Below are 12,769 nucleotides of genomic sequence, written 5' to 3'. Positions count from 1 at the left end.
CATAGTAATGGTAATCCCAGCTACTCTAGAGAAAGATTTTTCCATATAATTTAAATGAAATCACCCTGGTGAATTGTCTTCCTCAATATTCATTTCAATGTCATTCTAGTATAGCTTTCGGTACAGTAGAGACTGGAATGATTACCAACTACATTTTCCAGGGACTTCCCTGGTGGTCCAGTGGTTAAGACTCCACACTTCCAATGCAGCGGGCACGGGTTCGATCCCTGGTTGGGGAATTAAGATCCCACATGGGTGGCAAAACTACATTTTCCAGAATACTCTACATCTAAGTCTGGATATTGCAATAATTAGATCAATCCTTGAGCGATATTGAAACGGAGCAGGACCCTGCGGTCCTTGCCTGCCCCCCACCCCATGTCCTCAGCCTGTATTTTGTCTGTAGAAAAACTTTAGAAAAGAGTAAGTTTAATCAGAGAAGTGAGAACATGCAGTAACAAAGGAAAAGAGTCAAAGGAGACCAAATAATAATAGTTTGGTCATTAAGCAAAGTCAAGGACGTTTAGTTCCTCCTCAGGGGCTATAGATAATATTCTGAGCCGTATCCTGTGAGCTGTGTTATAGATACTGAAAGCCCCATCAGGTGGAAGAAGTTAACTACGTGATGACCAGACTGTAGCCACGACATAAGCTGCCACAATTCCGAGAACAGGTCTCAAGGCAATGGGAACAAACCGACCCTGGAACTGAAGATTAACTGTACTTAAAACAATCAAGATGACCCTGGTCAGACCACTGAATGACCAATTTCAAGATGACTCTCAGAGCTGACTGTGCTGTTTCTGCATGTAGCCCCCAGCCTCCGTCTATAAAAGCTCTTGCCCACTGATTGTCAGTGGGTTGGGGAGTCGGCCTTTGGACAGGAGTCCGCCCTCCCCTCGGCAAATTTTCCTTTCCACCAACATGCCTCTTTATTGGCTTCTGAGTGGCGAGCAGCCAGACCCCACTTTCAGTAACAATATGGAAGACAGCAAGGAGGTAGAGGCCCTCTTTCTGCTGCTTCTGTCTGTGGCTGTGAAGGAAGATGGGGGGCAGGGGTTTTGAGTTTTCTGCACGGCCGCAATGTTTCTGGGTCCAGATACTACTTTCATGGAAGCTAAGAAGAAGTTGCAGTGGCAGGAGAAGTCAAATTCAGCGTTCCAGGGTCCTGTCTACCCTTGAGGTTGTGGAGGGGCAGTGGCAGCAGCAGTGGCGGTGGGTTCCTGGACTGTGGCTGCCGTGGTGTATGCATTCCAGAGGTGGCTTCTTGATTTCCCTGCCTTTGTGAGGACTGCAGAGGCAGAAGTTCCCCTGGGGCCATTCAGCAGTCATGTCCTGGAAGGCATTCCTGGAGACTGCCCCTCCAGCCCTCCCAACAGTTTTGTACTCGATTCCCCAATTATCCTTCTACCAGCTTAGCACAGCTAGAAGAGTTTGGGTTTTCTGCAACTGACAGTGGTACATGAAATACCTTTCTGACCATCTTTTTGTGCCAAATTCTAGCCATCTTCCAAAGCCGAGAGGAATCCTGCTTCTTTGCCCATCTTGATAGAATCCTTCCGTTTTCTTGACTCCTTTTGCTATTTTAGTATGGCAAGTTATTTGTATACTTTTCTATCTTTGGTTTTAGTAACTTTGGCTTTGTTTTCAAAAAAAAAAAAGAAGCCCACTTAAAGTACTAATAGGGGGATAATTTATTATGAGAATATAGAGGCATCTCACAGTAAACAGACACAGGACCAGCAGTCAGTCTTCATAGGGTAGAGACGAAGAAGTAGAAAGCCTGTTTTGTGTGTGTGAGCATACAGCCTGAAACTGAACCCTAACATTTTGACTAATCAAGAACATTGGCAGTAGAGAAAATGTTTTCTCCAAATCTCATATATATTCATTTTCTTGTTGAACCATTTCAAAATAAGGACCTTCCATAGCTGGTAATAATATCAATACAACAAGAAAAATAGGTTATATTAACTGGATATTCTTGTTTTTACTTTTTATATGGCATACTGGTATAAAGTAAAATATGTTAGAAGGGTGTATCTTAAACCCATTTTTCTTATCTGCTGATTTTCATGCATAAATTTACCTAGTAGCAACCACAGATTTTTTTCCCACCTACCTTCCCCACCCCATGGTAACGTAAAATCGTCCTTACTTCCTGCAATGCTCCTCATAATAATGTCCTGCCCTACTGGACTCTGAACTCATTTCTGTAATTTTTTTTTTTTTGGTAAGTGCTGAGCTTTAACTAGAAAGCTCAGGATAAAAGGCAAGACAGTGCCACAAAAACAGCCACCCTGACAGGGTTTCTCCTCAAACCAGGGGGTGACCATGACCTGCTGTGAAGGATGGACAGCCTGCAATGGATTCAGCCTGCTGCTTCTACTTCTGTTGGGAGTAACTCTCAATGCAATACCTCTAATTGTCAACTTAGTGGAGGAAGACCAAACTTTTAAAAACCCCATCTCTTGCTTTGAATGGTTGTTCCCTGGGATTATTGGAGCAGGTCTGATGGTGAGTGAAATTTATTTGACTTGATTTGGAGCTATTTTACTGAACGCGGTCTAAAGACCATCTTGCAGCCTTGCCGTGAGCTATGTCTTGGCTTAGGATATAGTGAGGATCAGTGAGTACGGTATTAATTTATATTGGCATCAGTGAAGAACAACAATTTAAATGAACTGTGGTACAGGCTAGGGAGCTTGGGCAAAAAATAAGATATTGATAAAAATTGGTTGGGTAATTACGTATCATACTTCTTCGCATATAAGGCTGCTCTTCCAAGCTTCATAGTTAGTGTTCGGGACTTTTTGAATTTATTCCCTCAGCTTTCCTTTGCCAAAACCAGCTCTGAGTATTCACAGGGAATACAGCAAAAGCGAGAAGTGCTCAATAGGAAGGGCAAGAACATTCCATGCCCGATGAGTCTCCTGGATGATGACTGTGAGGCATGAACGTGGCATTGCCTGCACCGAGGGGAGTTGGCCCAAGAGGTTTGGGACTTGAAACCCTGGCTTTCTGACCTCAGGGATGTTTTGACTCAGATCTTTTACAACCCATACATCGTGGTGCTTGTTTAATGTTCGATCATTTTTAATAGGGCTATCTTTGTTGAAATCCGTAGCAGAGCAGTGTAAGATAGAACTCCCCAAGGTACCTGGTCATAAGTCACCCGAGGCACTTGTAATACGTGCAGATTCACAGACCTTCTGGGAACTCTGACTCGGCAGGCCTGGGTAGTACCCATGGTGTAGAGCAATAAATCCTGTTTTCAGACATGACAGGATATTGAGATATTCTGGTTGTATATTCTCCAATATACTACTGTTAGCAAATCATTTATCCTGTGATTTTGTTTCCGTATCAGTCAAATGGGGATGTAATTGAAGTTTGAAAATTCAGCATTCAAGAGCCTTGTTTTTGTTATACCACTTGGGTGCTATAACACCCACTTGTGGTCTCGTTAATGCCAGAGAAATGCGCCTTTGCTTGGATGTATGTGTGTGTGTGTATGTGTGTTACAATGATGATCAGTTATTGCTTCTAGTCTTATTCTAGTCTTATCTCCAGACTTAACATGAAAACACTTGTAGGTCATTATATATGAAAGAGAGACCACTGTTAAGTGCTAACCACTGGGTTCATACATTACACTATCTTATTTAAATGTTATAATAACTTGGCTGAGTAGTTATTAACATTTGTATTTTAACAGACCAGCAAACAGAAGGTTAAGAATGTTAACAAGGTCACATAGTAGGTGTGAAACCCAATTCCAGATTTATCTGACTCCAAAGCTCTGTTTTCCACCAGTATTAGCAACATAATCCTCATCACCTGTCTCAGGCTGACAAAGGGGAAAGACAAGATCTATAACTTAACCCATAAACTTAAGTGACCAGGAAACTGAAGCATAGAAAAATTATATAAATATGAAATCGTTTCAGAGAATCTGGACTTTTTTTTTTTTGCAGTACGCAGGCCTCTCACTGTTGTGGTCTCTCCTGTTGCGGAGCACAGGCTCCGGCCCGGGGCGTGAACCCGTGTCCCCTGCATCGGCAGGCGGACTCTCAACCACTGCACCACCAGGGAAGCCCTGGACTTTTCTTGTTCCAGGATTAAGTTTGCTTTATCACCTCAATAAATATTAACAATGTGCTGGTATCACGCCAGGCTCTTACTATTACTCGGTATTGTGGAATATCTTCAAAGTATCAAACAACTCTTTGAAAAGTTCAATAGACATTTTATAGCTAGAGCCTCAAACTCTAGACTAGGCTCACAAGCAAATAAGTGGGTGATAGAAAGGTTATTTTCTTGATCCTTGGCTATATATAGAATGTGGAAGAATATCTTTTTTCAAAGGGAATTGTGTCCTTTACATCTATCAAAATACTGACTTAGTTCAAAACATTGAACTCTCAATATACTTGTAAATACACAGAAAAGTTAATGAAGAAATCACTGTCGTGATAAGCACTTTTGTCATAGTTCTTGAAATCTTTCTAATCTGTAGCATTTTAAATTAGTATTGTTTCAAAAACAGGGAATTTTGCAGGAAGTAGTCAATAATAAAAACTATGGAATTCATTATCGATTACTCCATAAAATACAGTCATTTTATGGTTTTATGATTTACCCAAAACAGAGGTGAACCTTGTCATCTTTGAAACCATAACTAAGAGTAAAAATGTTACGTAATTACCTTCACCTATTATCTGCTAAATGGAAAAATCAATACACATTCTTTTTCCAAGTCCTGAAAAAACGACTTGAAACGTTTCCTTGAAATGTTTCCTCTAAAAAATAAAGACCATTTTATTTTATAGATTAATTGTAAGCCTAATCTTAATCATGCCTATTTACTGAGTTCACTTATTGTGTAATAATTCACCAATTATTAAAATCTTAACATAGAAGAAATTGTTGAACGTTACATTAGAAAATATTATGTCTAACAAAAATTTTCAAAATAGATTTTATATAATGAGCCATTGTTTTGTTTGTTACTTTCATGTTCAAGTACTTAGAGGAACGCTGAAAGTTTGAATTCTATTAGAGTTGTAATGGTCTAAAGCTCTTCTGTACTTCACTTATGAAATCATATGCCTTATTTCTAAAACTGGATGAAAATATGGATTTCTGTAAGGAAAAATAAACAGTGCTACTTCTTTATAAAAACAAACGACTATCAAGAAAGTTTCACAAAAACTCATGCATTCAAATGTGCTTAGGAATTGAAGAGAAAGATTATTCTCAAGATTACTTACTTGTGCAGGAGATTATCTGGAAGACTTATAATTCAGTCACATACACACACACACACACTTTCACATTTTAATGTTCATCCTATAAAGAGCCCCTCTAATTTCCAAAGCTCTGAATAAGCAAAATGGTTGAAATACAGAGTTATCAAGTTACCCATAATGATGTAACAAAGATGTGTCAACATGCCATGAAGTCAACCAGGTGAGGATTCATACATGATAAGCTATTATTACTTTATAAAATTCCTTTGCAAGAGAAGCGAACTATGAAAGTATCTCTTTCAGCATCTCTGAAATAAATTAACCTTCAAGAAAGTTAGCAGAGTTTAATTTACATCAATAAGGAAAATGGAATGATTTATCCATTTTAATTATAATTTAATGTTGCTCTTTCTTTTAACAGATTAATTTTCTAAATCAGGGGTTAACAAGTTTTTTTCTGCGAAAAGCCAGGTAGTGAATATTTTAGCCTCTGTGAGCCAGTCTCTCTCACAATAATTCAACTCTACTGCTGGTGCGCCAAAGCAGCATGGATAATAAGTAAGCAAATGGGCATGTCTGTTTTCATAAAAGTTTATAAAAAAGAGGCAGTGGGCCAGTTTGCCAGTTCCTGTTCTAAATGATTTGTTCCTTAAGCTCAGAAGGCAGTATCACTTCTAAGTACAACAAAAGAAATTTAGCCCATGAACACTGACACCTATTTGGGTACATACATTTCTTTTCCCTTTTCTTCTGGGCTCTCAGCTATGCCTTGAATGGCTAGGCTGCCATACATACACGTGCCCTTTGAATTATAAGAGTGTTGGTGGTCAAGGCAGTATGCAAGCAAAGCTTGATAACAATACAGTGTTTTCCATATGTGACACGGAGTCAGCACATGGTCAGAGTGGGGTGAAGTCTGTCAGGAAAGCTGCCTTGTAAGGCTGTTCAATCCGAGACCTGCTCTGAAAGGACAAAGGTGGACATGGTCTTGGAAAAATGGATTGGGGAAGGAGCAATTAGGAGGAGGACAATGAGATGAGTGAGGGGGTGATGGTGGTGGGGAAGATGAGAAGGTGCAAGCTCTAAGGAGGAACAGAGAATTGCTAGAATCGGCCAGTGTGACTGGAATAGTGGTTGAGTCTGGGCTCTGGAACCCTAATGCGCAACTGTGACTCCCAACCCTTCCACTTTCTTAGGCAAGTTACTCAAGCTTCCTGTGCCTCAGTTTTCCGACCCAGTAAAATGGGGATAATTGGCACCTACCTCATAGGATTTTTTTTTGTGGTACGCGGGTCTCTCACTGCTGGGGCCCCTCCCGTTGCGGAGCACAGGCTCCGGACGCGCACGCTCAGCGGTCATGGCTCACGGGCCCAGCCGCTAGGCGGCACGTGGGATCTTCCCGGATCGGGGCACGAACCCGTGTCCCCTGCGTTGGCAGGCAGACTCTCAACCACTGCGCCACCAGGGAAGCCCTACCTCATAGGATTTTTACGAGGCTGTGAATGAACTAAAACACGTATAGCACCTATAACAGTGCCTGGTATGTTGTTAGAACTCAGTAAAATGTTAGAAAACAAGAGTGGAAGGAGAGAGAGAGAACTACTCAAGGGCAGCTGTGCTGAGACGGCAAAAAACTTATGGCTAAAATATCTTAAGTGTAAGGAAGTAATCGACATTCAACCCTTCAATGATACAAAACTTCTTTCATGAAGAATTTCTAGTTATAGCTGCTGACTAGTTATTAGTAGAAATTTTAACCTAAGGCCTGTGAACATGGCATCATTTCTTACAGCTTTCCCCAGCAATGTGTGTTCCCTTGACACAGAATGTAATACAAGATTTCTAAACATCAGTGTGAAGTGAGATCATTCCATACCATGGATACAGGAGTAGAAAGGAGAATGTAGAACTAAAAGTAATTCTCAAATCATAAGTTTGGGGAACTACTGAGCTGGTGGTGACCCTGGGAGTGAGAGGAAAGTTAGGGAAGCGGGAGAAGGGTAGTGACAGAATTCTTAGCTCCCAACTACCAGGCAGACAAAACCATCGAGTTCCTTTCTGAATCCTTGCCAGATTAATTCACACTATTTTGGGGAAATTGGGTAAGTGGTTGCAGATTATAGTAAAAAAAAAAAAAAAAAGTGAATTTTGGATGATGCAGCCATTCCTTCAGAAACATTCCTCCAAAATAATGAATAAATAACTTTATTTAAAATCCAAGTCTCTCTAATGACTCAAAGTAAAAATGTAGATGGAAGTTTTAAATTGCTATACTGAAATCCCCCATCCTTTCCCCCTTTTTAATCTTTATGGTCCAAATGGGGATCGTTAAGGGTCACAAGATCAAGGACATTGTCACATCTCCTTTTTATTCTCTTAAGCCTCTTGGCTTCCCACAATTGCTGGCAAGTAGAAAGTGAAGATTATTGCTTTATCAACTGATGAGAAGTAATAATATTCTTTGTTCCTGTTGATGTAATTTCCAGGTCATTCCAGCAACAACGATGTCCTTAGCAGCGAGGAAAAGAGCATGCTGCAATAACAAAACCGGGGTGAGCACAGCACAGCTGGTCTGGTGATAAGCAGTTACCGGCATCTCAGCAAAGCCGCCGAGGCGTCAGCATCTCCTGAATCACCGTGTGGCTCCAGTGGCAGGGCTGGTCCTAGAAACACGTTATTTAGAATAATTTATATGATAATGCTGAAAGTGTGAAGTTTGTCTTTTTGTTTTCCCATAAAAATTTGGTTTTGGAGCGAGCTTTCAGACCTCTCCTCAATCTTCGGTTTCAGTCTAAAAGTTTTCAAAGAAAGGAGATTTATGTCTGCACTCAGGGCTGTAATCAATTTCATAATACTCAAATACTTGTTACTTTTGTGGTGTGTATAAAATACTTAGGGAAAAAGTATCCTCAGTTCTCTTATGCATGTGAAAGACTGGTTTACTAGGAGCAGAATGTTAATTGTCCTTATCCAGTTAAGTTAAAGGAGACAACACTTATTTTTTCAAACATTTGGCATGTATAAAATTGTAACTATGTTAAAAGTAAAGGAAATTAGTATTTATTAACCTTCTCTCACTATACTCAGAACATTTTCAAATACGCTATCTTATTTTTCTGAAAACCCATACGTTTTATGATCTGTTTTACTGAGAAATTGATCCTCAGAGAAAGCATATAACCTGCCAGTGTAGCACAGTTATTAGGTAGGTTTGTATCCAAATCCATCAGACTCCAAAATTCCCAGTCATCATACTTTTTATGCCATGAACATTGTTACGAAGTAACACTGAGGGCTCTCATAATTCTTTAAGGAAGCAGGTAGATCAATAAATAAGAAATCACAGTAAATATTCCTGACTGAGCTTGAGGTTTTAAAGCAATGGTTCTCAGCCTGATGGGAACATTAGAATCACCTGCGGAAAATCTTAAAAATACCAATGCCTGGTGGCTCCCCTGAGATTCTGCATTAGTATCTTTCAAAAGCACCTTGTGTGATTCTCATGTGCTCCCAGGGGTGAGAGCCACTGTTTAAAAGGGTACATATTTATAGCCATGAGTTTGGTTTATTTATTTTTAAAATTACCTTTTCCTGACATTTGGTATTCATATAGGATTATAGTTACTTTGCTAGTTATTTACAGTCTATCTTTGTTCCTGACACACTGTAGTGGTCCGTTGAAATGGACAAGGTTCACGTAGAGCATAAGAGTTCAGGTTTTTCAGAAACAGTGGCAAGACCAATGATCTTTTAGCAAGTCTAATGAAATGGCAGGCACTCTGCCCTCTGCCTTCTTGTGTAAGTCACACCTAATCAAACTGTGATCTTAAGATCTAGGACTGTAAGGTGTCAGCAGAATGGCAGCAGCTGATGATAAAGACTGCATGTGCTGCTGAAACTAGAAACAGACAGGCAACATGTAACAACATGTGCAAATGTGCCTACTTTATTTTTCAGATGTTTCTTTCATCACTTCTGAACGTGATCACAGTCACTGGAGCTGCATACTGCCTGACGGTGTCCATCCAGGCTATCGCGGAGGGCCCTCTCATTTGTAACTCTCAAGGCAACAGAACTTCCAGTTGTGAATTGTCATTTGAAAACTTAACGTGAGTAACCTTTTGCCGTCTTACACAGCTGCAGCTAGTTAGGTTAGGATAGTGTGGTGCTGACCCAGTGCCATGTTATCTGGCGTGGGACAGATTCTTAGGTATTTAGCACATTAATCCCAATTGGCCCAATTGCAGAGAAATGGAGGAATCACTGCATTCAGAGTGCTTTGGGTATGGTCTCGTCTAAAAGGAGTAGTTGACTTAGATGGATTATCCTTGTCCTTTAAAAATCTACAGCTGCATATGTGCATGTATATTAAAAAGTTCTGGAAATATACACCAAAAACTTAACTTTCATCTTTGGAGAATGGTAATGGAGGATGCCCTGGGGGAAGGAAGGGAGCACTGACTTTCTCCACTTCTGATCTAATTTAATCTGTAGACCCTGGGACTTCCCTGGTGGTCCAGTGGGTAAGATTCTGTGCTCCCAAGGCTGGGGGCCCGGGTTTGATCCCTGGTCGGGGAACTAGATCCCTCATGCATGTCCCAACTAAGAAGTCTGCATGCCGCAACTAAAGATCCTGCGTGCCACAAGGAAGATCCTGTGCACTGCAGCTAAGACCTGGCGCAGCCAAAATAAATAAATAAATATTTTAAAAAATTGTAAGCCCTAAGCATATATTACCTTTATAATTTGATAAACTGAATAAAAACACAATAAGTAAAAAAAAAATCTAGAGGCTTACCTATAAGCCTTAAGAAAGAAACAAAGCAGCAGCCAATGGAATCATGCAAACATAATAGAAACACAGTCAGCATGACAATGAATCAAAAGTTTAACTCACAGAGTAACAAATAATGCTGAAGAGTTACATGGAAATGGCTCATTTCAGTCTTGTAAGATGGTTCTGGGCCTGAATCTAGGCACAATTTGTAAAACTGGAAGAAAAGAACAACCTAATTCATTCGTTACCTATATATTGTTCAGTATGGAAAATAACTAGAATTCACTTTTGTAGTTACATGAAAATTTTTTTTTCCCTTTTTCCTTATCTCGCTGCATTAAAAAAGAAAAATCTCTCAAAATTTGCATACCACAGCTGTTGTGGATCAAAATCCAAAGAAACTCCCTTTACTAGTAGAGCTGGAGTAGAAAATTAGAGATTTCAACCACACATGCTATACACATTCAGTCCTCAGCGCATGGCTACTCACCATGTACCAGGGGCCAGGCCAAGCTGGAGGTCACAGCATCAAGGTATTCCCATTCTAGTTGGGGAGACAGACAGTTACGGAGAGTAAACAATTACAGAAGAGTGACCCTACGCTCGCTGCAAACTGCAATGAGCATACTCATATTCCACGTGCTGACATGCTGTTGTTCTTCCCAGGCTGCACATCAGTTGCTGGTATGCAGAAATGCAAACTCTCTAAGAACACTTAGTCCTACTGTAGAAAACCAAAGATAAATCATGTCAGGACAGATGTGTTAGGGCTAAAAGTTTCTCATTCTCCATACCTTGTTACAACAAGGTTTTAACCAGACATATATGAAATGCCTTTTGTGAGTAAACATTGTACATCGGGTTTAAGAACAGACGCAACACACCAGTTTTGCACTAAGAACTGAGCTCCTTGAACGGGGGAGCTTGTTTTAGTTTCTTTAGCCAGTAGAAGAGTGCCTGCATGAATAGGTGCGACCACAGGAAACTTAATATTCAACCCTTTCTGACATAGAAAATTTCATACAGTTCAACCTAAGAGTAGATTCTCTGTAGATGCTTGTTGAGTGATGGGATATACGATGTCAACGTTTTACAACTGTTAAGAGTACAACGGCACATGCTCAGAAACCCTCATCTTAGCTATAGTTTCTGGGCACGATGTTACAAAAGCACTTTCTGTTTTACCATACATGTCCTTTTCTAGGCACAATGCTGCATTCTTTAGACGGTCAGTGGTATTCCTGAATATCTTATCTTTATCATTTCTTTCATTTTGTCCAGTGCCATTCATCCAGAATCCTTCAATCTGCAGTGGTTCTTTGACGACTCTTGTGTTTCTCCTACGGATTTCAATAATCCCTCCAACAACAACACAACAGCCAGTAACTGGAGAACATACAGCTTACACTTCAATTCTATGGAAAACAAGCATAGGATTATCCATTTCTCAGTATTTTTAGGTCTACTGCTTGTGGGCATTCTTGAGACCCTGTTTGGGCTCAGTCAGATACTCATCGGCTTCCTTGGCTGTCTGTGTGGAGGAGTCTCTAAGCGAAGAAACCGAATTGTGTAGTTTAATAATAAAAAAATGGAAATACTAGTTTGAACCATTTTAGAATGACATTTAAAAGACATGCTTTTAGAAATTCAATAATGGAACATTATCTAGAAAGCTGTGGATGAGTCAGTTTAATCCAAAGGTTGTTTTTAAAGTCACCTTTGATGTACTTAAAAAACAAGTCAAGCTTCCACACTGAAGCATGTTGGTAAATGCACATTTTCATATGGAAAGAAAAATATCATCAGTGGTTGACTTTGGGGAAAAGTGGAGAGAAGCTTTCAATTTGTTTTGTGTCTTTCTGTACTATTCAGATTTTCTAACTATGTTCTCATATGTGGAGAAAGGAAGGGAGGGAAGGAGGAGGGTAAGCAGGAACAGAAGTTATACTGGAAGCCAAAGTATGGGACCTTTTTATTGCATTTCTTTATACTTCAAAAAGGTTAAATATATACAGTTGACCCTTGAACAACACAGGTTTGAACTGTGCAGGTCCACTTATAATGCAGATTTCTTCCAAGAGTAAATAAATACTAGAGTACTACACGATCTGCAGTTGGTTGAATCTGTGGGTGCAGAGTCCTGGATACAGAGAAACCGAGCATATGGAGGCCCAACCAAAAGTTACATGTGGATTTCTGACTGCGTGGAAAGCTGGCGCCCCTAACCCCTGAGTTATTCAAGTGTGAACAGTAATCTAAATACAATCAAGTTTTTAGACCTAATTCAGCTTACAGAAAATCCAGGGAAAGAGGACATTATTCAGACAAATTCAAAAGGTGGGACAGTAAACAGTCAATGGTCCCCTGTTTTCAACAAGAAAATGTAGTATAAGAAAAATAAAAGGTTGGATGGGTGGAGGGAACTATTCTAGATTAAGAGAGCAAAGAGACAGACATGATTCAACCAAATAGATTACGTGAACCTCGTTGGGGATAACTGGGGGAACCTGCACAAGGACTGGTTTAGGTAATATTGAGGGCTTACTGTTAGTTTTTTTATGCCTGATGATGGTTTTATGGTTATGTAGGAAAATGTCCTTATTTTTCAGAAATGCATATTTATGTGTTTGGGGGAAAATGCCATGTTTTTAAGACATTTCAGTTAAAAAATGAAGCAACTGAAAAATGTTACGTTTAGGTGACAGGCATATGGCAATTCATTACACTCTTCAATTTTCCT

The 12,769-nt window shown here is 39.9% G+C and overlaps 1 protein-coding gene across 1 annotated transcript; it reads left to right on the top strand.

The window, feature by feature from the left end:
* Positions 1–2,285: 2,285 nt before the first annotated feature.
* On the top strand, positions 2,286–11,602 carry TM4SF20 (transmembrane 4 L six family member 20). The gene is made up of 4 exons (XM_004262622.3): positions 2,286–2,517; positions 7,739–7,804; positions 9,210–9,361; positions 11,311–11,602. Exons 1-4 carry the CDS (start codon positions 2,335–2,337, stop codon positions 11,600–11,602), a joined length of 693 nt encoding a protein of 230 aa, XP_004262670.1. The 5' UTR covers positions 2,286–2,334.
* The last annotated feature ends 1,167 nt before the right edge of the window (positions 11,603–12,769 follow it).

Source organism: Orcinus orca, chromosome 7, assembly GCF_937001465.1.
Source record: "Orcinus orca chromosome 7, mOrcOrc1.1, whole genome shotgun sequence".
Classification (NCBI taxonomy): Eukaryota; Metazoa; Chordata; class Mammalia; order Artiodactyla; family Delphinidae; genus Orcinus; species Orcinus orca.
The sequence above is the reverse complement of the archived record's forward strand: the minus strand, read 5'-3'. Positions and strand labels throughout refer to the sequence as shown.

Excerpts from the sequence above, each read along its gene's own strand:
- TM4SF20 (XM_004262622.3), top strand. The coding sequence starts at position 2,335 with ATGACCTGCTGTGAAGGATGGACAGCCTGCAATGGATTCAGCCTGCTG. Across the intron at positions 2,518-7,738 it reads TTATTGGAGCAGGTCTGATG|GTCATTCCAGCAACAACGAT; the intron begins GTGAGTGAAATT and ends TGTAATTTCCAG. Across the intron at positions 7,805-9,209 it reads GCTGCAATAACAAAACCGGG|ATGTTTCTTTCATCACTTCT; the intron begins GTGAGCACAGCA and ends TTTATTTTTCAG.